Source organism: Aspergillus multicolor, assembly GCF_047715735.1.
Source record: "Aspergillus multicolor strain CBS 133.54 unplaced genomic scaffold BDW74scaffold_11, whole genome shotgun sequence".
Lineage (NCBI taxonomy): Eukaryota > Fungi > Ascomycota > Eurotiomycetes > Eurotiales > Aspergillaceae > Aspergillus > Aspergillus multicolor.
This window is the reverse complement of record NW_027395962.1, coordinates 179729-205894: the sequence shown is the minus strand read 5'-3', so window position 1 is coordinate 205894 and position 26166 is coordinate 179729. Positions and strand designations below refer to the sequence as shown.

General features: G+C 52.6%; 7 protein-coding genes across 7 annotated transcripts; 5 read left to right on the top strand and 2 right to left on the bottom strand.

Annotated features, from left to right (window-relative positions):
* Positions 1 to 647: 647 nt before the first annotated feature.
* Positions 648 to 3577, top strand: BDW74DRAFT_152584 (tRNA (34-2'-O)-methyltransferase regulator RTT10). Its single transcript, XM_073724391.1, has one exon. The coding sequence runs from the start codon at positions 1176 to 1178 to the stop codon at positions 3477 to 3479; it is 2304 nt and encodes a 767-aa protein (XP_073584124.1). The 5' UTR covers positions 648 to 1175; the 3' UTR covers positions 3480 to 3577.
* Positions 3578 to 4251: 674 nt separating this feature from the next.
* On the top strand, positions 4252 to 5529 carry BDW74DRAFT_184975 (glycoside hydrolase family 5 protein; the record flags this gene model as incomplete). Its single annotated transcript, XM_073730933.1, has 6 exons — positions 4252 to 4339; positions 4390 to 4448; positions 4512 to 4661; positions 4706 to 4770; positions 4836 to 4933; positions 5000 to 5529. 6 exons carry the CDS (start codon positions 4252 to 4254, stop codon positions 5527 to 5529), a joined length of 990 nt encoding a protein of 329 aa, XP_073584123.1.
* Positions 5530 to 5783: 254 nt separating this feature from the next.
* On the bottom strand, positions 5784 to 7304 carry BDW74DRAFT_177767 (cytochrome P450; the record flags this gene model as incomplete). Its single annotated transcript, XM_073728979.1, has 1 exon — positions 5784 to 7304. The coding sequence occupies one exon, from the start codon at positions 7302 to 7304 to the stop codon at positions 5784 to 5786; it is 1521 nt and encodes a 506-aa protein (XP_073584122.1).
* Positions 7305 to 8340: 1036 nt separating this feature from the next.
* BDW74DRAFT_177766 (uncharacterized protein) lies at positions 8341 to 9468 on the top strand (the record flags this gene model as incomplete). Its single annotated transcript, XM_073728978.1, has 3 exons — positions 8341 to 8584; positions 8640 to 8710; positions 8770 to 9468. 3 exons carry the CDS (start codon positions 8341 to 8343, stop codon positions 9466 to 9468), a joined length of 1014 nt encoding a protein of 337 aa, XP_073584121.1.
* A 1113-nt stretch (positions 9469 to 10581) lies between these two features.
* On the top strand, positions 10582 to 12022 carry BDW74DRAFT_152579 (SUR7/PalI family protein). The gene is made up of 2 exons (XM_073724389.1): positions 10582 to 10798; positions 10849 to 12022. Exons 1-2 carry the CDS (start codon positions 10661 to 10663, stop codon positions 11689 to 11691), a joined length of 981 nt encoding a protein of 326 aa, XP_073584120.1. The 5' UTR covers positions 10582 to 10660; the 3' UTR covers positions 11692 to 12022.
* A 593-nt stretch (positions 12023 to 12615) lies between these two features.
* On the bottom strand, positions 12616 to 17045 carry BDW74DRAFT_177764 (uncharacterized protein; the record flags this gene model as incomplete). The annotated part of the gene is made up of 2 exons (XM_073728977.1): positions 12616 to 16839; positions 16896 to 17045. 2 exons carry the CDS (start codon positions 17043 to 17045, stop codon positions 12616 to 12618), a joined length of 4374 nt encoding a protein of 1457 aa, XP_073584119.1.
* A 414-nt stretch (positions 17046 to 17459) lies between these two features.
* BDW74DRAFT_16150 (1-phosphatidylinositol-3-phosphate 5-kinase FAB1) lies at positions 17460 to 25542 on the top strand. The gene is made up of 2 exons (XM_073725796.1): positions 17460 to 25122; positions 25169 to 25542. The coding sequence occupies exons 1-2, from the start codon at positions 17765 to 17767 to the stop codon at positions 25284 to 25286; spliced, it is 7476 nt and encodes a 2491-aa protein (XP_073584118.1). The 5' UTR covers positions 17460 to 17764; the 3' UTR covers positions 25287 to 25542.
* Positions 25543 to 26166: the final 624 nt, after the last annotated feature.

Sequence of the window (26166 nt, the reverse complement as noted above, 5' to 3'; positions counted from 1 at the left end):
AGGTGAGCCAATGTAGCTCGCTGTTATAAGATATGGGTTCCTCACTCGAGGTAGGTAATGCGTCTAGAGTTCCTGCGCGCACTAACCCGATATAGCACGTTGATGCTTGCCTCCCCGTCAACTCCCTAGAGGTATTTGATCTTGGAGGGGCCAGACTCATTCTTCTGGGTCAAGGGACATTTGCGCGCTTAGTCGAGGAGAATAGCGGGAAACTGCTGGCATACCTAAGGGTATTCAAGATCAACCACGTTCACGGATATACAGTCCTCCATAAGCAAGATGGAAAAACAAGCCATGTTCAACTGGTTGCTTGGGGAGGCCAATCCTTGAGGCTCATTGACTTGAGCTACTCAGCCAGCTCTTTCGGAGAGCCTACCGTGTCCTTGGCCGCTGCAAGCTCTGAGTACGCAGCCCCGGATTGGATTATGGCGGGGTGCCCGAGCACTGACCGCAGTGCGGCGTACCTGGTTACAGCGCACAATGCTGTTCTGGGCATGTCTGTGGTGGAAGGTGCGTCTGCTCGGAGAACCATTCATCTCCGGCAGCTTGCGGTGGGAGTTAAGTCCATCTTATACTCGGCCCAAATCGTCCCGATTTCCCCAACGAACCTCTTGGTGGCAGCTGGAACCGTCTTTGGCGAAATTATTGTTTGGTCGTGCTTTATCCGCAGCAATCAAGGCTCCGCTGCCGATGCGGTTAGTTCCATACATCACTTCTTCACCGGCCACGAAGGGTCCATCTTTGACGTCGAGGTATCCCCAGAGATTGCTAATCTCCATGGTGATCTTCCGGGAAGGTTATTGGCGAGCTGTAGTGATGATCGGACCGTGCGGATTTGGGATATATCAGATTGCGAGAATGCCTCTCCAGACCAGACGCCCGCATACTCAACGGATGGTTTCGAACTCCGCGGCACTGGCTTTGGCCAAGCGAAGAGCGGCGAGCTGGACTCAGAATCTTGCGTTATTAGTGCTTTTGGCCACGGAGCTCGAATTTGGGGTGTGCATTTTCTAGCGGAACAGCTCAGAGATAACAAGATCAGCTTGGTATCCCGTGGAGAGGATGCGCAGTGCCTGGTGTGGGATCTCAGCTGGAAGTCGTCTGGAGCTGAATATGAGCTAACAAACACATGCTCTCTTCGCCCGCATAGCGGTAAACACATCTGGTCTCTTGGTATGTCTGCCGTCGGTCCGAAAACCACCATATACACCGGAGGAAACGACGGAGCTGTACGCACCTTTAGACTCGTTCAGGAGGCTGGAGAACTAGTATGCCCCAACCGGACCACTCGCCTCGCCGGTACACTCGGCGCGGAAAACACCAAAGGTGGTGGGCTGAGAGCGTTCGAATTTGTCACCCCAGACTGCTTCCTTGCAGTCACCACCCGCGGCGAAGTTCAACTTGCATGGGCCGAGTCTTTGGATACCCCTGACCGACGTATTGCTTGTGAGACGCTATTCATCGAAGAAGACCTAAGCGCCTATACAACCATCGCAAGCTTGCCATACCATGGAGTTGCCTTGCTTGGTAACAAATTCGGTCTTATCAGACTCTATGATCACAAAACGAGATTGCTATCTAGTGTCGCAACAACAGGCCAACGACCGGTTGGTCTTTACTTCTTAGATTACCGAACAGCAGCAGATGGGTCCGTCGTGTTGACTTTTCTCACAACATACACCAAACTGGATACGGCGGAGTTGTTCCACGTCCATCTTCCTGCTGAGGAGCCTCGTGTGGAGAGGGTGACACTGCACGTGCCGGAAGGCTTCGACATTTCGAGCGCCTCCCTAGTCCATTATAACGAGTATCTAGGTCTGGGGTCTAGGTACGGTTCGTTCGTGGTGTATAAAGTGCAAGAGACTGGGCCACTCGAACCCCTCTTGAAGGTCGCCAAAGTCCACAGTAAAGATGGGCTGACGAGAATCATTCCGTTCAGTGCACTGTCACCCACGGATAGGGCACCATCGGAATACTTTCTAACATGTGGCCGGGATGGATGCTACCGCGTCAACGTGCTGGATATCTCTGGAGCCGCCGTGTCTCTGCGGACTATACAGTCCCCCAGTACGCCTGGGTTCAACGTCGAGGGCGCTTATATCAACAAGTCCAACGATCTCATCCTCTACGGGTTTGGCGGGTCGGGCTTTACCGTCTGGAATGAGTCCACACAATCAGAAATTGCAAAGATTCAATGTGGTGGTGGACATCGGCGCTGGGCATTCCATCCTAGCGAACGAGACGGCGAGAGCCTGCTGCTCTGGTCAAAGGGCGGGTTCAACGCTGCACATATCAATGCCCAAGCCACAAAACCAATACGCGCTGGCGCACACGGAAGGGAGGTCAGAGCACTGGGCTCCGTTCAACCCGACAACGGAAGCCCTTTGTTTGTTACCGGCTCAGAGGATACTACGTTGCGCATCCTCGCTCCCGGATCGCCCCAGCAGCCAGGTCCCTGGGGAGCACTAGAGACTCAACGAGTCTTAACAGCACACGACTCCGCAACGCAGCATATCGCGTGGTCTAAAGATGGAAAATTCCTTTTCTCGAGCAGTGCGATGGAAGACTTCTACGTCTGGAGAATCCGCTCTATCCCATTATTCGGGCTCGCCGCAGCTCTGCAGGGCTGGTGTCCGAAGAGTCATCCCAAGTCGGAGCTCCGCGTGACATGCTTTGACATTCTAGAGGTGGAGGACCCACACTCCGAAGCTGAAGCCAGCTTCCTGCTATGCCTGACATATTCCAACTCCACGATCAAGGTCTTCCATCTGTCATGTGTCAACGATGATGGCTATTTCACACTCCTGGCTAGCGGCACATACACAAGCAATTGCCTCACGCAGGCGCGGTTCTTGCAGACCGAAACCTCGCTGTGTTTGGTGACCACGTCGACAGACGGACACTTTACGCTTTGGGACTTGACCACCGTTCTAGAGAAATCCTACCATCTCGACCAACCGCTGCGCCTGAAGCAATCTATCAGTTGCCTCTCGATCACCGAGGAGGCCATCGCATGCGAAAGCAGACACCAGATTCACTCGAATTGCATCAAATCCATCGACATGGTCCAGCTGTCCAGCACCACCACCTTGTTACTCGCAGGAGGTGATGACAATGCCATCACGCTTACACTGCTACACACAGATAGCGAAGCAGACCGCACCGCAACTATCACAATCCCAGACGCACACACGGCGTCAGTCAATGCCGTCAAGGCGATTGAAGAGTCATTGACCAGCAATGGTGGAAAGGTACAGCTAAACTTCGCCTCTTCTGGGAACGACCACCGCGTCAAGCTCTGGCGGGTGTCTATTGACATGCAAGATCGGCCGGTCCTGGATGGGGTTCAGGTACACAATGTGCTGGACCGGTATAGCCCTGTCGCGGATATCTCGGCATTGGATATTGTTCGTGATAACGGGGAGTTGAAGCTGTTTGTTTGTGGAGTTGGAATGGAGTTGTTTACTGTTGAGCTTTAGGCAGCTGGCATTCATATGACAGGTCAAAGGGTGAAATGGATAGAATTGTATATACGATAGAATAGAGCGAGATCAAGCATTTGAAGTTCCTTACTCTACCACTCTGGTTTTGAAAGGAGTTGGGTGGTTTATGCAAAACCAGTACCCCACCCATCCTCTGCAGTGCAACGCTTCTGCCTGGACTCTTTCTTAGAATCTCTCAGTCTTCTAACCTGGAGGAATCGTGTCCGTGCCAAATGAGGCGCCAATCCGACAACATCGTTCCCCTGGTGTCCTTTCGTCTAAGGAGCATCCGTCTACCCACAGGACAACCCCCAGGCTCCTAGACAATGCTTAGCATCCTAAGCGAAATTAACTGCTCAACCCTGAATAACCTCTAAATCACTCAGATAGAGCAAATAATGACCTCAGAAAGCGGGAGACCATGAAGCCCGAGTCGACTGCAGGCCAATCATTTCCAAAGTGGACACGGCCCCGTCCTGTTTCATCATCTACTCCGACATTTCCAGTGTTTCACTTTGACAGCTTCTGGAGCTTGTCTTGCCTCGTGCATGCGGGCCTTTGTCCCAGGAGTCCGTTCTGCATTGGGATCTAGAATTCTAGATGCCGACGGTCCGGACGCTCGGGGCATGGAGGTTGGCTTTTAAGACAGTCAGTTCGCTCTTCTCATGATGCTCTCCTCGATCAGAAAGTATCGTCGTTCTTTTGGACTTGGACTGCTTGACGCATCCGGTCTTTTCTTTCTTTCACTCTTTTACTCGCCTTCTTCATCATGAAGCTCAACACTCTTTTGGTGGCTGCCGCGGCTGGTTCCGCGATGGCTGCTCCCCAGATCAAGAAGCGCTCTTCTGGCTTTACTTGTACGTCCCTGGTCCCCTTTCTCTTCTTGATACCTTGCTAACCAAGACAGTCTTCGGTGTCAGCGAATCCGGTGCTGAATTCGGCGAGGCCAACATCCCCGGTGTCTATGTATGTGTTCAAATTTCAAGGAGTCATTTGACTAGAACTAGACTGACAACGAGTGCACTGCAGAACACCGACTACGTCTTCCCCGACACCTCGGGCATTTCGACCCTCATCTCCAAGGGCTTCAACTCCTTCCGCATCCCCTTCCTCATGGAACGCCTGACCCCCGAGATCACGGGCTCCTTTGACCAGGATTACCTTTCGAACTTGACCTCGGTGCGTTCATCCCTTCTACTCTGGTTACCCATCTAACAAGCCAGGTCGTCGACGCCATCACCAGCGCAGGAGCATGGGCTATCCTCGATCCCCACAACTACGGCCGATTGTACGCCCCGTCCTCCTTCATACTACACATGTATATGTATCGATCTAACAGCCAAATCTACACAGCAACGGCGAAATCATCAGCAGCACCTCAGACTTCAAGACCTGGTGGAAGAACGTGGCGACCCAGTTCGCAGACAACAAGAACGTCATCTTCGACACCAGTACGCCAACCCCACCCCCCCCAAAACACCCAAGAAAAACACTATGATACTCATTGAACCAAACAGACAACGAATACCACGACATGGACCAAACCCTCGTGCTGAACCTCAACCAAGCCGCGATCAACGGCATCCGCGCGGCCGGCGCCACAACCCAATACATCTTCGTCGAGGGAAACTCCTACACCGGCGCCTGGACCTGGACGGAGAACAACGACAACCTGAAGGACCTCACAGACCCGCAGGATAAAATCGTGTACGAGATGCACCAGTACCTCGACTCGGACGGGTCAGGAACATCCGAGACCTGTGTGTCGACGACGATTGGAGCGGAAAGAGTGAGTTCTGCGACGCAGTGGCTGAAAGACAATAATAAGCTCGGTGTGCTTGGTGAGTTTGCGGGCGGGGATAATGAGCAGTGTCGCACTGCCGTTAAGGGGATGTTGGACTCGCTGAGTGAGAATGGGGATGTGTGGCTTGGTGCGCTGTGGTGGTCTGCTGGGCCGTGGTGGGGGGATTATATGTATAGTATGGAGCCCACCACTGGGGTTGCGTATGAGGGGATGTTGAGTACGTTGGAGTCGTATATGCCTTAGATGCTTAGATGCTTAGGGCTTGGGTGTGGATGTCTTTGGGCCAGTAGTATGTCTTGCTTGTGCAGGGGTCTACTCGGGACAAACGATAGCTTCAGGTATGATAGTCTAAAAGGAACTCTGGGAGACCCTTAAAGTTCTTCAAGAACAATTAATTGCCTCTCGATATTGTGTACATGCAAGACCCTAGTCCCATACCAAGCCTGTATATGTCTCACAAGCCTAAGCAGCCCTAACCAAGGACATACCTAGGTAACTTACTTCCCAACCGGCCGAAAACGCATCCTCAGCGGCGCCTTCTGCCACAACTGCTTAAGCCTCGCCTCCTCAACCCAATCCCCGCTCCCACCCACCGCATCCTCCGCAAGCTCCCAGTCAAACGCAAGCACCGCCTTGGCCAGCGCAATGCGCATCTCAACCCACGCAAGCGTAACCCCAATGCACGCCCGCGGGCCAATGCTAAACGGAACCGTATACGGTTTTGCAGCGCCATCATCATCTATCCAGCGCTCGGGACGGAATTCATCAGGCTGCGCGCCCACGCTACGCGCATCGTGGTGGATCGCCCACACGTCGGCGGAGACGTACACGCCCTCTGGGACGAAGGTGCCGTCGACGGTTTCCCCGCCCGCGGGGCTAACGCGCGGCGGGCCGACGGGGGAGGGAGGGAAGAGCCGCATTGTCTCCTCGAGGACGGCGTTGAGGTAGGGGAGGCGTGCTGTGGCGTCGCCGGTTACATCGGCGCCGCTGGAGAAGGTGCTCCGCACTTCAGACTGCAGGCGCTGCAGGCAGTGTGCATGCTCCGGCTGCGAGAGGTACCACATTACAGCTGTGAGTGCCGTGGCGCTTGTCTCTGCGCCTGCCGTCAGCATGACCATGGCCTGGTTCGCGAGGACAGTATCGGACATCCAGCCTGCGCGGATAGCGTGGGCCAGGAAGTCATCGACGTCGTCGCGGGCGGGGCCAGCCTCGATGCGCTTGCGGGTTAGGGCCAGCGTCATGGCGCCGTGCTGCGTGATGGAGTCGACGGCGGCGCGGGCCGTGGACGAGATGTACGGCATGTAGCGCAGCAGGGGGCCGACGAAGGCGAGGCGCTTGCGCAGGTTGAAGATCGAGCCGCTGTAGGTTGCGTCGAGGAGGATGGAGACCCAGGGGTGGCTTTTGTTGTCGCGGGTGGCGTTGAAGGACTGGCCGAAGGTGAGTTCGCCGATGATGTCGAAGGTCAGCCATTCGAACCACCTGGAGACGTCGAGGGGGGTGGACCCGTTGTCGCCGCGGGCTGTGATCTGTTTCACCCACAGGTCGACATGGGAGTGGATGATTGGTTCCTGGGTGCGGACGGCGGAGGGACGGAATTGCGAGGCAAAGACCTTGTGCTGGCGGGCGTGTTCTTCTGGATCGAGCACGAAGGCGATGTTGGGGTGGCCGTTGTCGTAGAAGCGGTCGGACTTGGGGAACAGCTTGCGGGTTTTGGTGGGCGCGCCGTAGATGTCGCGGAAGGCCTGGGCTGTTGCGAACGAGAGCTCGTTCGGGGCGATGCGCACAATGTCGCCGTATCGACGGTGTGCTTCTTGGATCTTGCGATTCCACAGTCCGCCTGTCCACGCTGACGCATACCACAGCTCTGAGACGGCTGCGAGAGGTGGGCCTGGATATTTGGAGAGAGGATGCAGCCAGTAGAGGTAGGCGTAGGTCGCAAGCCAGTACACCAAGACCAGGACTGCAACGCCTGCTGCGAGTGTCGCGGGGGACAGAGAAGTGAGTGTGTCTAGAGCCATACCTATCGCCCCCAAACTTCAATGCAGGGGAATCTCTAGGGGCAAAATCAAGGCCGCAAGGAGAGCAGTTACGGGTTTATTAATACTGAAGAATCAGGGATAGCACCTCCAAGTCTCGTCTCCAACCGAACCGTTGCGGACGGACGACAACCACCGCGGCCCGGTCCCCTGACCCACGCTGCTCGGGCGTCTCTCCTCTGTCCTCCAGCGTAGCAAACAGGTTGGTGGCGTGCCAATCAGCGGGATGTAGATTACTTGGAGATGGTGGCACTGGGGCAGGGCATGGCATGGCATGGAGGAGAGTGGATATGCCCCGTGGACCCCAACGGTCGACTATCCACAACTAACACCGTTAGCACTGAGCAGCTGCACAGAGCATCTCCACCTCGCCTGTCACTCTCCCGGCCCCGCCAGCCATCATTTCTCCTATCATTGACAGGGCAAAGAGTGAAGAGCGAAGACCAAGGAAGCTCAGACGAACAAAGAATGCAGCACCGAACCACCCCTGTTCTTGGCAATGACAATGGCATTGTGCTAAACAGCTACTCCGTAGACCCATCCTGATCCTGATCCTGATACCGTCGAGCCGAGCAACCCCTGCCTAGTGCCCTGCACCCTTGGCCATGACCTCGCTTAGTTGCTCACATCCCGGTCAGGGGCGCAGAGAACTTCGGGCCAAAAGCCTGGCAGCAGACCGATAAGAGGCCAACGGCCACCTAGTGGACCCGACTAGACGGTGCCGATCCGTTTTGACAGCTGCAGCGTGTCAGTCCATGCTGGGATCACGATCCATTGCGCCCCTCGGCCCTCGTATAGACTATACCTGTCGTCTGCAGAATGTTGGTTAGCCCGCTTGCCGAGAGAGTGAGGACTCCGTAAGCCGTAGTATAAAGTACCAAGGGCCTCAGGTCGTGGGTGCCACCCCGTAGTCGTCGAATCCTTCCGGTCCTCCATCTGTTTTGGTACTTTTGTACTCTGTCGCTCATTTTGTGTCTTTCTTTTGTGCGGGCGTGAAGCCCATTCTTCCATCACGATCATGTCCAACCCAGAAACAACGTATATGGCTGACCCGCCGGCGGGCGTGGAACGATTCAATGGCGACTCTATCCAGGAGAACATGGCGGCGTGTGCGATCACCACGGCGGTGATTGCTTTGGCTGTGGTGGCGCTCCGTCTGTATACGCGCTTCTTCCTGACGGCAGCGCGGTTCCAATTCGACGATGTCTTTGTCTGCTGTGCTGCAGTGTGTTCTATCATCCTGATACCAATCTCGTTCAAGAGTTAGTCTTTCCTATCTAAATATATCGGCATATACTTACATTGGACCGGGTATAGTCATGCAAGCCGGCGTAGGCCTACACATGTGGGACGTAACAATGGCGCAGTACAATCCAGGCTTGGGCGTCGTAAGTGCACCTCACTCCCCTTCACTGCCTCCATACACTGAGTCCTGACAAAAAAACAGTGGACACTCGTCGCAACAATCTTCTACGCCTGGGCCGTGGTCCTCTCCAAACTCTCCATCCTAGCATTCTACCTCCGCCTCTCACCACAGCACTGGTTCCGCATGCTGACCTTCGCCCTAATGGGAATAACAACCTGCTACGTGCTCGTATACACCTTCCTCTTCCTCTTCCGGTGCAACCCCATCGCCCAGAACTGGGACATCACGATAACAAGCGGCTCGTGCATCGACACCCGCACCATCATGACCGTCCTCAGCGTCGCCAACATCCTCATGGACGTCGCGACCCTCCTCCTCCCGATCCCCGTGATAATGCGCCTGAATATGCGATTGGCCCAGCGGATTTCAGTCGTCCTCATCTTTAGCTCTGGTATATTCGTCTGCGCCATCGCGATTAAGCGCACGCTGCAGATGCTGGATGCGCTTACCTCGCCGGACTATACGTGGGACATCACGGAGCAGTTCTACTGGTCGTATATTGAGGTCAATGCGGGGATTCTGTGTGCGAGCGTGCCGGCGCTCAAGCCGTTTGCCAAACGGCACCTTGCTACGGTGTTTGGGGGGTCGTCACAGAGGTATCATCGTAATGCGAATGGGGTTGGGGAGAGTGGGCCCGGTGCGACGGGGGAGGGGGAGAGGGATACGGATGCGATTATGTTGAGGCTAACGCCGAAGAGGTCGAGTTATTCGAGGTTTTAGATCGTTTTGCGTTAGTATATATAGAGGCATATGCCGTTGGGACTAGAGGATTTGCATATATATATTTTCTTTCAATGCTCACAGAGCTCGATGTTCGCGTAGGGGTCTGAAATTCTATAGTACAAGCAAGTATTCTGATAGAATCTCTTAACCGAATAACTAATCATGGTGGTCCGACCAGAGCAAGACTTTCGGATCATACCCCTTCTCCAGTACTTGGAAGAAAAGAATTTAGAATAGTCGACTGAAGAGACTAGACTCAATAAATCGCAGCGTCAGACCCTGGCCAATATACAGTCATCAGGGGTCAAGAATGGAATGACGACTCAGATCATCCGCGTATGAGGTCACGAAACATGCATGGCTGGAGCAGGAGATAAAGGTGGCTGGTGGTGAAACAAATAGTTGCCTCATACTTCAGGCAGGAACAACCATTTTGCGGACCCCCAAAACCAGGCCCACTCCCAGGGCTGAGCTCAGCCGCACCGGAGATTTGGCCTCACAGCCGCAAGCTAGGTATATAATAATAATTCCGAGTCCTGAAAAATTGGTTATCGTAATAATCTGGAACTCGTAGCCAGCATTTACTTAGTTAGTGTAATGTCGATGCCTGGTGAAGAATCTGCCGGGGCTGAGCGTTGTGTCAGTGGCAGTAAACCACGGGCCGGGGGATTACGAAGCTCTGCCCGAAATCTGGATCAGGGCGTGTGGGGTTACGACTGACCGATCCAACGGCGCCAAGCCTGGAATGGTGAAGCCTACATGCTTCTTGACCTCACTCATGCTCGGCCATTTCAGTTGCAAACTGGGCTATGAGGCGGGCTATTCTCTGCAGTCTACATAAACTCTGTAGTTATTACATATACAGCACTCTGAGCTGGATTGCTCGAAGGTAGAGCTCAAAAGAGGCTGGAGACGTCAGTGACGCGTGGTAGAGCCCAAAGGGGCTAGCGCAGGTGAAGATCAGCCACAGGGAGGATTTGCTTGGATTTGTTTGGGCTTAAATTAGAAAGAGGCGAAGTCGCTCACTGCGCCTCTTGCTTTCCAGCGCATCGTCCAGCCTCTGATAAATATCTTCTGCTCGCCCCTGCTATCAGATCTTTGTCCCATTGTCTGTCATCTCTCTATCGAGCTCCAACCTTACTTCGACCTCGCCTAATCTCAATTCTCCGACCGGAGCCAGCTTCTCAAAATGGGTAAAGCCGGCCGCTTCGTCTGCATCTTCACGCCATACGTCCTCACCATCGCCGCCTTAATATGTCTTATTGTCGTTGGCCTGGGGTCGACCAGTACTGGTACTGACTCTTTAAAAGAGCTTTATTTCTTCAGGGTATGTTTGTTTCCTGCAATTGTTGACGTTGGTCGCGACTAATTTCTCAGGCGGATCTACGCGATCTAAATAGCTCCACTCCGATCCAAAATTCAGTATCCAGCGTCCTCGATGACCTCAATATCTCTGTTGACGATGGCGATCTTGGTTCTGCTCTTGACGAAGTCCAGCAGTACTTCAACATCCCTGACTTCTACAATATCGGTCTCTGGGGCTATTGCCAGGGCAACGTCACCTCCAACGACAACTACAAAGTCACCAACTGCTCGTCCCCAGAAGCGCAGTTCTGGTTCGACCCCGTCGAGATCTGGAACCTCAAGACTCTGGGCCTGCAGAACGCCATCCCCGATGACCTTCAGGACGCACTGAACGTCTACAAGAACGTCTCCAAATGGATGTCCATCGCCTACATCATCGCCTTCGCCGCGACCGGCCTTGAGATCCTCCTCGGCATCACCGCCATCTTCAGCCGCTGGGGCTCCTGCGTGACGACCCTCATCGCCATCGCGGCCTTCCTCTTCACCGCCGCTGCCTCAGCCACATCAACGGCCATGTTCGCGGTCATCGCCGGTGTCTTCAACGACAAGATCAAGCCGTACGGAATCGAGGGGCACATGGGCCGCAACATCTACGCCGCCACCTGGCTCGCAACGGCCTTCTCGCTCGCCGCCGCCCTCTTCTGGGCCATCAGCTCCTGCTGCTGCTCCGGCCGCTCGCCGTACAACCACCGTCACGGCCGCAACCGCGGTGGCATCACCGCCGAAAAGGCCCCCTACACCTACGAGCCCGTTGGCGATGGCTACCCTTCTCCTCACCCTCCTTACCAGACCGCCGCTCCCCAATACCCTGCGCAGCAACGACCAACCTCATATGAGCCGTTCCGCCACGTCTAAACATAGACTCAGAAAACAGAAACACACCAAAAAAAACACTGTCTTCGGCTCGATTCCTCTTCAAAAGAGTAACGACATCATGCAAGTTGCGTTGACTTGATTTATACCTGGAATATGTCTTTGATTGCATTTCATTTAGATGGACATGGTCATGCAAATGGCTATGGATGTGGATATGCATTGGAAGGCTCTCTTCACTTTTTGTTTTATTATCTATTTCTCTGGTGGTCCGGCACGAACGGACTGGGACTGGGATGGATGTGATAGGATTTTTTACGCACGATAACGATACCCTCCTTGAGAATGAATGAATTATATCATTAAATATATACACACTTCCTTCTCCCACATGGGCACTTCTGCATTGGCATGAAGCTGGTAAATACGTAGACTTCATTCACAGTATCATTGAGAAGATACCTTCAGTATCATAGCCCATCCGCAATAATGCCTGGTGCCTTATGCCCGAAAAAACCAACTCCACGCTCTGAAATGTTAATAGTAACTAAGTCTGTATGGAATTAAGGTTCCGTACTGCGAATCCAGTAACCCGGGAAGTAGAAAGATAGGTAGGTAGACAGACAGAATAACCGGATAGCGATGAGCCTAGTACAAATACATTTTGCTAGCCAGTCAGCCAGTGGATATATGACTGAGAGAGAAAAAGGTGAGGAAGCTTCATGCTTGAATATATCGTGAGTAAACAGGTTATGAGTGATTGGGTGGACGCATGAGAGGTTGTTATGACACCGTCCCGAATCCGGTATCGAATGCGCAGGTAGGGGAAAACACAGCGCCATCAACACAATTATTTGTTTCCGTAGTTCGTGGTATTCGTCAAAGCCATCACTCGCAAACTCCGTCACTCTGAGATTATATCAAATCGCACTGTCTTGGATCTGCAGCTGGGCAACGCACTCAAGCTCAAGCCCGTGGGATACGTTGAATAACGCCCTTCTCATCAACAGGGACATGTAGACCACCGCGCTGATTCCGAACGGAGAGGACGTTCTGGTCTGCGCGCGCCCACTTCTTGAAGGGGGTGTGCGGGTCGTCGGACCAGACAGGTTCGGCGGGGAAGATGTGGCGGAGGGAGCTGAACCAGCTTTCGTTTTGGATGGGTTTTTCCTCTTCCTCTTCCTCTTCTTCGTCTTCAGCTTCGTCGAGTGCGTTTTCGGCATCGGCTTCGTCTGTGGCCTCCGACTCCTCGATTTCTTCTTCAGCTGTGGCTTTTGCTGCCGCCGCCGCCGCCGCTACCTCTGCGTCTGCATCGTCTGCCATTTCCTCGTCCGTTTCCGTTGTATCTCCGGTTCTGTGACGTTCGTCCTTTACCGCGTCTTCCTCTTCTTCCGAGACATCGGTTGTATCGTTGTCGGTGTCGTTGTCGTCCGGGACTACAGCTGGGTCTCGAGCAGCGCCGAAAGCAGAGGTAGGTCTCTTGGGTGTTGGGTGCGCCGGAAGTTCGCTTCGCGATGGAGTTGGGGTGAACCCAGTCTTGATTCGTCTGCTCGTAGGGTTGGAAATGGCTGAAGATGGGCTTCTGATAGCGATTTTAATATGTTTGCTGGGTGTACCGGCTGACACTGCTCTCGGAGGTAGTTTTTCTGGAATTGGATGAGAGAGCAGCTCCTTGCTTTGCACCGGAGTCGGGACGGAGGCGGGCTTGACATCGTTGCTGCTGCTTGCTGGAACTTCGGATTCCGCGGCTGCATCATAGACCGTGTTCGGAGCAACATCAGCTGGATTTTCGGGCAGATCCTCTGCGGGGAGTGTGCTGCGTTTAGGTGTCGGCGCGGGGGCGGGTTCATCTGCTTTGTGGGTCTCTGTGGCTAGGACTGGACTTTCAGGCAATGGCTCAGCACGAAACTTGCTTTGCACCGGAGTCGGCGCAGCTGGGATTTCGTCCTCGCCTAGCTCGACACTGGCCGTTTCGTGAGCTGTGTCGTCCAGGTCGACGTCTGTATCGGCGTCTCCCATGTCTTCGTCACTGTCTTCCCAGACAGGGGAGAATTTGGGTGCATTTTGTGCATAATCGGTGGCATCTTCCCGAGCGGCAGCACGAGCTGGTTCACTGTCCGGGATGCTATACTGCGACGCGGATTCGGAATCCGTCTCACCTTGATCAGCCTCGCTTTGACCATTCTCCGACTGCCTATCCTGAGACGACAGCTCTTGCGCCGCGAACGAATGCGTATGAAAGTTAGAAAACTGGTCTCTTAGACTTCCCGTAAACGATACATTTCTGTCGTTCAGCTCTGGTGACACGGCCTTAGGCTCATCAATAGTGACAACCTGTGCAGCACAGGTAGTGATGTCCGATATGCCGAGCCTGCGCTTCTTATAAGTTGGCTTTGAGCAAGTGTCCGCAAAATACTCTTCATATTCTAACGGTTTGATGTCACTGTGCTGGCATTCCGCAATGTAAAAAGGATAAGTTTCAAGATGTTTGATGATAAAGTCGTCCCACAAGAAAGATCTCTGAAGACTCCCGCGTTCCCGAAAGGATTGCAACCTAGAACACATTCTGATAAAATGCTCGTAATCTCCGTTGTAGCTCGAGTAGTTGCTCTGAAATGCCTCATATATCCCCACCGCTTCCATGGACTGTGCTGAGTTGATAATATAGCTCTGGCGACGGGTCACTATATTATCGTCGAGTCCACCTTCCACTTTGAGTGCTGTAGGCTCACGATCAACCTTCGCTCGTTTTGAGGGCGAGCCATGGTCACTTTCAATGTCGAACGCGAAACGTTTTAGTGGAGATGCGCGGTTATACCCAACGGACGTGCCTCGTGCTGAATCCGGTACGTTTGGGCTCGCAGGGTCATCAATCGATAGCATGGAAGATGAAGGCATATCTCGAAAGGAGGAAAAGGCCTTTGATGATTGCGAATTGTACGTAAGAGCAGCAGGCATGCTCACATCGACAGCTTGCTGTCCTGACGAAGTATATGCGGACCATGGGGTGGGTTGCGTTGCCAGGCCTTGACTGTTTAGAGGCGTACCCGCAACGTGCACAAGATTGGGAGGGTTGGATGCAGTTGCTGGGACAGACCTGGAACTCCCCTGTGACGTCTGTTCTTTGCTGTCTCCTTCGTGACTAGCGTACGTGTTGAGAATGCATGATTGGGAGGAGGATTTGTCAGGTTGGGACTGAAATCCTTCGTTATAGAGACCTGTCCTTGAAGCCTCTGAGTTCAACATGGCAGGATGCGATTTGCTGCGCACTACTGGAGTCTCAGCAACCTGAACATTCTGCCTTACTGACTCAGGAAGGGACGGCCCCGAACTCGAGATTCTCTCTTGTGTAGACGTTCCTTGTTGAGTGCTACCGCTTAGTGGCTGAGGGTACGCAACACTCATCTCCGAATCAAAACTGGCGTCAGATTCAGGTTCCTCATCGTGAGTGACGTCTAGGGCAATGGCTTCGGCATCTGACGCACTATTCATCTCCGAACCGTCAGAACTAGAGCTGCCGTCGGGTTTATGAAGGTCTTCGAGAGGTAGACCTGGGCCAGAGGCAATGACTCCAGGGCTTGGCGCGTCGTTGTTCTCCGCATCAGAAATGCGTTCCGAATCATGGCCGTCGCCATTGTGGCCCATATCTTGGGCATTGGACTCGGTATCCGGCGTGTCGTCCATTTCCGAATCCGAATTACCGCCGTGAGATGCCATTTCTGAGTCAGAGCTGTCCCCTTCGGATATATGCCCACCATTACCAGCCATATCTGAAGTAGTGACTTTCGCATTCGGCTCACCCTCCGCAGCTACCAGTGCCTCGGGAATCAGGTCTGTATTGCTGTCTGGTTGGGGTACTGAATTCTCCTCGATTGTCTGCATTTCGGGATCGGAATTCTTTACCGTGTTACATTGCTCTCTCGAGGTCCGCGACTTTCGAAGGCGCATAGTTTCGTCTCTAATTGGACTGCTGTCCCTCGGCAGGTCATCGCGCCTGGAGGACTGCGGGGACGATTGAGACCAATGGTACTCGATCTCAGATGACGATTCGTTGGTCGACGTGCTAGGCGTTGCAGGACGATCATCGTCAACAGATTCTGGCATTTCCACATCAGCCTGAGTTCGGCGAAAAGCCAAGTCATTCCATTCCGCTAGGAGCGACGGAGGTACGTTCCCAGAAACAGCATCACACCCAGCTGGAGGCGGATACCACGGCTTTGGATCGGCTTCTAGAAGTTCCATTTGATCGTCGGGCACCGTAACGTCAACACTGCGGATTCCATCCATACCGTCCCATGGATTGGCATACTCGAATGCTTCAAGTAATAATTGCCTTTCGGGAGAATCTGTTGATCTTGATCTCTCAACAACCTTCTCAAGTGACTGCCGCACTGTAATGGGGGTCGGAGTGGTTTGTCTGGTTGGGCCATTGTGGGATCGACGGCTTGTTGACTGGGATGCAAGCGGTTCTGAGTTTGCATTCACCAATACACCTTTACCTTCAACGGCTGGCGCACTGCATTCTTGACGCAACTCACGTTGCTCATTGCTTGTAGGTATATGACTTGTACTGCGATGTCTTACTGCTTGCAGTGGCTGCGCACCCACAGACAATTCTCGACTGGGCTGTCTAGCTTCTGGTCCCCTTGTGGGCACGAGGTGCTCCAACAACTTCCCCGCCGGCGCCGCATTGTAAACTGGACTTTTTTCAGGAGACTTCGGAGAATCAGGTGGAGGTAACTGAGACATCAACTGGCGCTGTGCGCGATGTATATGGCCATTTTCTGCCTGGGAAGGAATATCACGGTGTCCATTTCTGTCTATGGTATTGGCTGTCTCTTGACTTGTTTGATGCGCGGCCCTGAAAGCTCTCACCCTTTTCAAGAGTTTGACCAGGGCTGGTTTCTTCGTGACAAGTTTGCCCCTCGGCGGCTCCTGAGCCTTCCCTCGTGCCCATGCGATGCTGAACCGTTTGATATACAGGATGACTCCAGGTGGCGAGGCGAGATATTCGTACACCAGCTCAAAACTGTCTAGCTGAATTGTGTAGTTGAGAATGCTAGCTTTGCTGAGAGGTTTGTCTGGAAACTCTTTTTTATATTCCTGTAGCGACTCCTTTGACAGAATGGCATCGATTTGCGTGTCCAGGTCGGTCAATCTGGCTTGAAAATTACTGTTTACTTTGTGTAACTGCGAAAGAAAGAGTCCATTAGCTAGCTGTCCGTAAAAAGAAGCCCGTAACCTACATCATTAATCCGCGCAAAGCGGTCGGTGGGGGAGGAGAACCGAAGGTTGCTTCCATCATCTTCCCAATCTGAACTGGGGTCTTGCCCCGTCACGTAGCGTGAAAGACAATTTTCAACGAAGAGTGAGATCCAGAAGTTCGGAGAACTCATTGTAGATTCGGCCGGAGCTACGTTCTGAGGTCATTTGCGGCCGTATGCGACATGGTATTTCTCCGGAGCTGGCTGAGAATGTGCATTGAAGGTCACGGACTTTCTGTGAGAGGTTGCGCATCGGAGGGCTGAAAGATGATGAGTTGAGGGGTCATTGAGGAAAGCAGCGTATCCAGCCAAGTAATTACCATCAAGTAGGCCCTACACACCTCCCCCAGAACTGAGCAGATGACACGCTGAAATTGTTGATCAAGCCGACGCGGTTGTCGCGCTGTCACAGCCACAACCGAGATAGCGAGCATGCGCTAGCCACGATTGTCAAAGCCACAGCCCCACGTCATTCTTCATTGATTAGGCAGTGAGGCGCTCGGGCTCCAGGCGGGCTGGACTCCAGAGAGAGAAACAATACTCACCCACCTTCCCCTCTCCTGTCAACGACATCACTCAGTCCTTTCTTGGGACCGTGCTCTGAAGCCCATACTCGATGTAGCGCTTATACTTGAAAGATGCACAGCTACCTTATGCATGGCTCTTGTCTGCACAGAAATTCTACGAAGCACGGAACGCGAGGCGTCTCCGCAGCAGATTAGGCTTGATGCTCGCCACCGCTCCTTGGTACTAACTCAAACCGGGTGTCCTCTACCTGATAGCGTTTGCAGCGTTGCTATAACTTTTACCGTTAACGCGTTGGCCTTTGTCTCCGACGCGAGAACACGGACATGGTGCCCCAACCATCTCAAGGGACGTCCAGTCCATCGGCATCCTCTATTTTCCTTCCACTCGGTCGACGAAGCTCCCGCGCATCTTTGTCGACACAAGCGGAACGCGACAGTTTGAACGCCGCTCTGGACCAGATACATACAGCAGCCTACCAGTCCGATGCCCTCACCGTGTTTAACGAATTTGCTAGCCCGCCCGCCCCGGCGTCGGCCGTGGACGAAAAGAGCATATCTGACGAGATTCAGGGTGGTCTGAGTGGACTATATAGTCGTTTACGGACTTCAGTTGGCGGGATGAGAGGTATGGTCAGCGGGTCAGGGAAGCCTGCAGATGACGCCAGACGTCCCCTGTCGGATCGTTTGACTACGAAACGTACCCCAGATTCGGTGTCCCTCGACACTCAGCATCATCCGGGCTCACCTTTATCATCAGCTCTGAACTCTCCAACATCCGCGAGCCACCCGTCCATCGACGGTTCCACTGCGCCAGGCGCATCAAAGTCCTCAAAGGTCTCTTCTAAGGCCGGGAGTATATCATCGAAGGTCTCGGTGCCTCCGTCCGCTACTACACGGCATCACAGTGTCTCACTGCCTGCGACGTCTGGTAACCCTGGTGCTGTAGATCCGGCGGTTACCGAAGTGCATGTCAGTGCGACCAAAGAGTCTGCCCGTGCCATGAGTGATGCGTCTATTATGCAGCCATTGAATGATCTGCAACTACTGGAATCAAGTGGCACCGATAATGATGACTTTCCACGAAAAACGTCTCTGAGCTCTTCGGGATGGAGTCAGCAGCGAACACACTCCCCGGTCTTACAAGCAAGGACATATACCAACGCCTATGATGGCCCGGCGGTGGCGGACGCTAGCAGTATTCACAGCGGGAGCCAAGTTCGAGATAACTCAAGGAGGCCGGACGGCCGCACAGGCCGTGAAATGGACACGAGCTTCATGGCTTCAACCCGGAAGGCCAAGCGCTCGATTGATGGGACACAGGACGGCAACCTCCCTCTAGACCGAACGAGATCAAATTCGGCCGTATCAATGCAGCCGGATACTACTGCTGCTGCTGCTTCAGCGTCCGGTACGGATAGCGTCAATTACTTTACTAGTGGAGAAGATAGCAACTATGTCGAAGGACGCACACCTTCTACGATAGCCACATCTATGTCGTTTGTCGATGGCGAGGGTCAGTCAAAGGAGTCGCTGAAGTCTCGAACCCAAATCGACGGCAAAGAAAGACCGCAAATCGCTCGTTCCGGTCGGCTGCCTGGTTACCCAACATCACAGATTTCATCAGTCAGTACTACCATGGGCTCTCCGACGATTATAACACCTCTCAATACTACTTTTGACGGAATACCTTCCCGAAACCAGTCTCGTCGTCCGAATCCAGGTGATGGCGTTGTAACTCAGCTTCGAAGTAGATTACTGAGTAAGGATTTTTGGATGCGCGATGAAAATGCGAAAGACTGCTTTCACTGCGGGGAGCCATTCTCGACATTTCGCCGTAAACATCACTGTCGTACTTGTGGTCAAATATTCGATTCAAAGTGTACACTTCTGATCCCAGGCGAGAAATTTGGCCAGCCAGGAACAATACGCGTATGCAAGCCTTGCGAGCATATGATTAACGGACATGACGATGATTCTTCTGAGTTCTCAGATAGCGAACAAAGCCCCATTATGGCTAATCCCCGCGTGTCCGAGCTCAGCACCGGTAATTCTTCACGCGCTGGCCCGGATGATGATGACGCAGCATCCATCATTTCCCAGTCTCTCAATGCTTCAAACAAAACGCCTACGATGGCTATCCCAGCGACAAGACGTGCTGGAGAGGGGCATAACCGCCGGTCAGCCGTTCTTGAGATTAGTCCGGATCGGCCTTTGGCGAGACCAACGTCTTCCAGATCGTTGAAGTCTACCTTGAGTGGCCGACCCCATTCCATGGGACACAAACGCCATCATTCCCGTCAACAAGTCATCCGCAATTTTAAACCCTATCACGACGAGCGGGCTCCTTTCCAGAGACGTCATGGAGATGACTCTCCTTTTGAGATGCGGCTGCCCGCTTTCCACAAGGATAACATAATAGATCCAGACCTCGCTCAATATCTTTCTGACGACGCATCTAGTGGCGATGAACAGCCAAACCTCCTTGCAGCAGCGACAGAAGGTCCATTGTCTAAAGGCGGCGTGGACAATGAAAGAACCATGCTAGGTGGTTTCTTTGCCTCAATGAAGAAAGGCCGTTCGGCGTTTGGGGACCGGAGCACTGTCGGATTTGCGCATTCGGGCCGTGATCTGGACGACAGCAGCATGAACAGTCTCAGAGCGGCAAACTTACCCCGTTCGTCTCGCCGTCGCAACCTCAGTGTTGCTAGCAGCATTCATCGCCACTCGCCTCGTACTTCAAAGGAGGCTATATTCAACCCCTACGACCCTCAAAATGCAGGGCAAGCTATACCTGCAGCTTTGAACGCTAGCGGTTTCAAAATGACTAGGAGTTCCTCAATGAGGGGCCCTGGAGCACCGCCGGTCGAGATGGGCAAAGCTAGCTTACAACACGTCCGTAAACTGCTGCGGCAGCTCCTCGATGATTCCTTAGTACCGCACCCGCAAAGCTGGGAGACAGCACTTCTTCCCATTTTGCTGAAAGCAGCTGATGAGGTTGACCCGGAAGTCCAGAGTGGCGACGATATGGATATTCGTCATTATATCAAACTAAAGAAGATACCCGGTGGACGCCCTGGCGATACCTCTTATGTGTCAGGCTTGGTCTTCAGTAAAAATGTCGCGCTCAAAAGCATGCCTCGAAGCATCAATCAGCCCAAAATCCTCATCATCGCCTTCGCTCTGGAATACGCGCGTCATCAACAGCAGTTTATGAGCTTGGAGCATGTCATCCGACAGGAACGTGAGTTTCTTGAAAACCTGATCAGCAGGATAGCGGCCTTGCGACCCAATTTGCTGCTCGTTGAAAAGAATGTTTCAGGATTGGCTTTGGAACTGCTAGATCGCACCGGGATTGCAACGGTGTACAATGTCAAATCCTCAGTTCTTGAGGCTGTTTCTCGATGCACGCAAACCCGAATCATCACTTCTATGGATAAGCTCGTGACCACCCCAGTGACCAGCGAATGCGGCAGTTTCGATGTGAAAACGTACGTCTACGGAGGCCAACGCAAGACCTACATCTATATCTCTGGTTGCCGAAAGGAGCTTGGGTGCACAATTGTCCTTCGTGGAGGCAATGGAGACGTACTTGCAAAAGTGAAAAGGATTACTGAGTTTATGACTTATGTTGTCTATAACCTCAGGCTAGAGACTTGTGTTATGAGAGACGAATTTGCGCAAATTCCTGCGTCACCTACGGTCGAGAAAAGGTTTGATGACGCGCACCAGCGGCCGCAGTCCTCGCTAGCGACGATGCAAGACGCTGCTACAGTGCAGTCGACAAATTCCGTCACTGATAAGCATGAGAAGGGTATGTCAAGCGACGTTGCCGACGTCCCTGATGATGTCCCCATGCCGACCTATTATGAGGATATTGTTCGAGACCATGAGACTAAGCTTCTGTCTGCCTCACCATTCGTCAAATTCGAACCCCCCTATCTTCTTATGCGGGCGAGAGCAATGGAGCGGAGACTAGCTTACCTCAAACGTCTTCGTGATCAAAGTTCTCAAGAGGACCAATCTGCCGACGAGAAGACCAAAAACCTCAAGTTTTGCCTTATAACGCCGGAAATGGTTCATGAGGCGCCCAAAGATGCATCTCCCAAGGTCAAAGAGGTTCTTCAAGCAGTCCATGATGCGGAGTATGATCGAGCCCTCCACCACTATCAGACTCAAAAACGCCAGTGGGAAGCCTACATTTCCGGCACAGTTGGCCTTTTCGACCCGTATGCGCATCAGAATATTGTTATCCTGTTCAGCCTTGTCTGTACGACAACGTCCGTTCCATGCTCAGGACCGGATCTTCTTGCGTTGGAGTTCTATAACGAGCATGGAGATGATCTTGTTTTTGAGCCTGACTGTACGCTTGGACAATATGTGGAGGACATATGTCTCAACGCAAATACCGTTTGTACGGCTAATGGCTGCGAAAAGCGGATGCATGAGCATCATCGCCAGTATGTGCACGGGGAAGCCCAGATTAGCATCTTCACTCAGCCTTATCCTTCAAAGCTCCGAGGTTTCCACGACACAATCCTGATGTGGAGCTGCTGCAAAATATGCGGCAATGAAACACAAGTCTTCCCTATGTCTGATAGCACCTGGAAATATTCCTTTGGTAAGTATCTTGAGCTTTCGTTCTGGAGCAAGAATCTGCATGCTCGTGCGGGAGTTTGCCCCCACGACTTGCAAAGAGATCATCTACGCTATTTTGGCTTTAAGGACATCGCTATTCGAATCCAGTACGATCCAATCAACCTGCTTGAGATCATTGTTCCGAGAACGAGAGTGACCTGGAAAGTCGACAACGACCTAACACTCAAGAAAGACGTCTATCTGAGAAATGAGCAGCGCATTACCAAGTTTATGCTGTCGGTCAAAGCACGGCTCAAAGCAATAAATATTGAGAGCGTGCTACCGGATCTGATGGAGGATTGCAAGATGGAAATTGAGAATATGACCAAGAAGGCCAACGAGGATCACACTCAGATGATAAAGCAACTGCAAGAGAGGTACATGAATTCCCGATATTGGGAGGTCATTCCTTTGAATAAGGCCATGAGGTCTGTTCAGGAAAAAGTCGTGGAATGGGACAACGCCTTTGCTGAGTTTGAAAAGAACTTTTTCCCCTCTGAAAAGGATATTAGGCGATTGGCTACTCTGCAGTTGAAGAAGATTTTCCTGGACAGGGATGCCTCGGTCACTTCTCTTACTTCAAATGATGAACAACCGACAACCCCAACTGAGGCTGAAAATGACCGAAGTCAGACTCCAGATGGGGCTCGTATAGTTCGCCGCATGACGCTGTCCCCTGAGAAAACCCAAGACTTCCTAACTTCGGTTGTCGAGGAACATTCAGGGGAGAAGAAAAGGGCCATCCCACCCGAAGATCATACCAACGCCGACGAAATGCGCTCAGCTGCCCCGTCTCCTACACCAGAGGAGAAACTCACTTCACCGTCGCAAGAATCTCTCCACGAGGGCGCCGAAGTTGGAACTGAAACACAAAATACTGATTCAATGGCTGACTCGGCCGCGGATGATATACCTCAATCCTCGGGCAATGACGAAGATCTTACGAAGCTCCCAGCTGAACAAGACAACCCGGAGATGCCGCCTGATACCGTAGAAGTTGTTAAGGAAAAGGTTGACGATGCGGGCAGCAGCGAGAGCAATGAAGTTGAGCAGCCGACTGTTGGATTGCCTTCCACACCACAGCATGGTTTCTCTGCCATCCCACGACCATCTGAAGGTTCCTTCCGCCTCAATGGGAAGTCATCTTCTCCACCACTCCTGCGCGCGCGAACACAGCCTATCCTACCCCTAAAGGACCTTGCGGTAGACTCTATTAGGGGAACTAGACTTGGACCAGGTAAACTCCAAAGGTCTAGCGGCACTGTGAGCCCACCATTGGAATTCAAATCGAAGAATTCGGACAAAAGGTTATCGGAGCGCTTTAATCTTAGTGCATTCCGAACTGCACGGCTCGCACCGGGTCAGTCTTTGATACCTCGCTCAATACCTACAAAGAAGAATCGCGTATCGTCTCTAGCAAAACATTTCGAGCAACTGAGCCGTGAATTCGAAAAAGAGCGTCAGCGTGAGCGAGCCCAAAGGGCTGCCAAAGGTAGCCACTCCCGTGCGTACCCGCTTGCTTCGTCTAAGCCCATCGTGGAAGTGTACAAGAATGTTCGCGAAGCGGTTGAAGAACGCGAGCCTTCGGCTGAGGGTGACGACCTTCTCTCATCGGTCCCGCGACTTTCAACGGACGAGTCAGGTCGAGGAAGCCAGGACTCCGCAAGGGTTCCGTCAGACGAGGAGCAACGCCCACAGCCTCCGACTTCTGAGCCATCCATTGCTGAACCGGCCGCAAGCCAGTCTCAAGAAATCGACCATAATACATCTGAAGCTGAGGCTGAAGAAGGACACAGCGACGAAGAGCGCACCTCAATAGACGGGCATCATGTTGCAGATGCAAATGACGAATTGATTAAACATTCACCTGAGGACGAGTCCTTAGATCTGAAGGAGTTACCGAAGCATGAACGGAGCACGCTTCTGAAGTTGTTGACAAACTTCTGGTCAGAGCGATCAGCTAGCGGTTGGGCGTCGCTTGATTACCCGCTCATCATGTCTGACCACGTCTTTGCCGACTGCGATATAATCGTGCGCGAGGACGAGCCAAGCTCACTCATAGCATTCGCCTTGGACTCTGGCGACTACAAAGAGAAGTTAGCTAGCATACAGAGACGGCATGAAGAAGCAGGTGACAACTCGCTTGACCTGGAACGTGGCGTGGAAGCAATTGATGAGGCACGAGTAGAGCATGCTCTGCTCCGGTCTACCGGCACTCATCTCAAATACCAGTTCCAAGAAGGGCCAGCGAAAATGCTTTGCAAAGTCTTCTACGCCGAGCAGTTTGACGCCCTTCGGAAAAAGTGTGGCATTGCAGATCGCATTGTGGAATCACTATCCCGATGCGCCAAGTGGGATTCTAAAGGAGGAAAAACCAATTCGCTGTTCTTGAAAACTCTTGATGACAGGTTCATTCTCAAGTCGTTATCGCCCATCGAGACACAGGCCTTCTTGAAGTTTGCTCCTGCGTATTTCCAAATCATGTCGGAAGCATTATTCCATGAGCTCCCGTCTGCAATAGCAAAGATGTTTGGCTTTTACCAGGTGATTATCAAGAACCCTGCTACAAACACCGAGTTCAATTGGTTCCTCCTGTTAATGGAGAACCTTTTTTATGACCGGGTGCCGACTCGGATCTTTGACCTCAAGGGTTCAATGCGAAATCGCAAGGTGCAGAGCACCGGTGAACGTAATGAGGTTCTTCTTGACGAGAACATGGTGGACTTCATCTATGAGACTCCCTTGTTCGCTCGGGAGCACTCAAAGAAGTTACTGAGCCAGAGCGTATGGAACGATACCTTGTTCTTGGGCCGTCAGAATGTCATGGACTACTCGTTGATGATTGCGATCGATGAAAGTCGCTCCGAGTTGGTGGTCGGAGTTATCGACTGCATCCGTACCTATACATGGGACAAGAAGCTTGAGTCCTGGATCAAGGACCGCGGATTCGCCGGTGGAGGCAAGAATCGGCCTACGGTTACCAGTCCCAAGGAATACAAGAGTCGGTTTAGAGAAGCTATGGCCCGTTATGTGCTACAAGCACCAAGGTTCGTAATCTCGGATAGTTCTCAGACTGTAGCTAACTTTGCTCAGCTGCTGGCATCAGTTTCAATCATCACGATATGCGCCAATGGAGACCCATGGACACTTGAGCCAACACCACTCTCTGACCGAGGGAGACGCCGCTGAAGCTGCGGGACACGGCTTCTAGCTTGCGTCACTTTGTACATGACCTACTAAGCTGATGAGGATACGAACATGAGTTATGATAAGATGCATAGACATGATTACGACCAACAAGACAGTGGACGAACGGGCAGTCTACACCCTCATTTCTGCAGCGATTTGTACACAACTCAGAATCCTTCTTTATGTTCACACCTTTCGGGATTCGTGTTTATACCTACGAGCACACATACGTACATACTAGACATGCATATTTTATCTCTTCGGTTTCCCAGGACTCATTCCATTTCAAAAGTATGGACATAAAAAGTAAGGCGTTTGATGCCCATTCTCCGCTACGCCGAGTGGATGCCGAACCATCGGCGGAAGTCGGGACGCAACCCGGGCTGATGATTTGCCGAGATCATATGAAGACCTACCGCGCGGGATAAGTATTTTCGTGGTTTTCGTAGTCTGTTTCATTATTGTTTTTTGTTTCTCTCCTTTTTTACCCTTTCAATATTCCCTGGAAGCTGAATATGATCTTGAATGCAGGGGTCGTGCCTTCCGAATGAGTTCCCGGGCTGACGGGAGCACCTTCTGCATTTGACGTCTTCTGAGGAGCTCCAGCTCCCGCGGCTCGGCCGATTTCGATTTATGCTGCGCTTCCCCGCAAAGTGCGACTCATCGGTTTTCTCGTCGGTTTTCTTCAGCTCCTTTTTATTTTTTCTTCTTCCCAAAGACCGAAGGCTTTCCGACCTGCGCCGAGGATCATACGAGCTTGTGAACTTGCAGACTCGATGCGCGAACACCGTATCCTACACTGGCTGTCTGCCTGCCAATGTACCATCTACATTTGGTGGTTGGGCTGACTCTTGAGTCGACTGGTACCGATTCCAAACGACATGCAAAACAGGAATTCATTA

Excerpts from the sequence above, each read along its gene's own strand:
- BDW74DRAFT_152584 (XM_073724391.1), top strand. The coding sequence starts at position 1,176 with ATGTCTGCCGTCGGTCCGAAAACCACCATATACACCGGAGGAAACGAC.
- BDW74DRAFT_152579 (XM_073724389.1), top strand. The coding sequence starts at position 10,661 with ATGGGTAAAGCCGGCCGCTTCGTCTGCATCTTCACGCCATACGTCCTC. Across the intron at positions 10,799-10,848 it reads AAGAGCTTTATTTCTTCAGG|GCGGATCTACGCGATCTAAA; the intron begins GTATGTTTGTTT and ends CTAATTTCTCAG.
- BDW74DRAFT_16150 (XM_073725796.1), top strand. The coding sequence starts at position 17,765 with ATGGTGCCCCAACCATCTCAAGGGACGTCCAGTCCATCGGCATCCTCT. Across the intron at positions 25,123-25,168 it reads TATGTGCTACAAGCACCAAG|CTGCTGGCATCAGTTTCAAT; the intron begins GTTCGTAATCTC and ends AACTTTGCTCAG.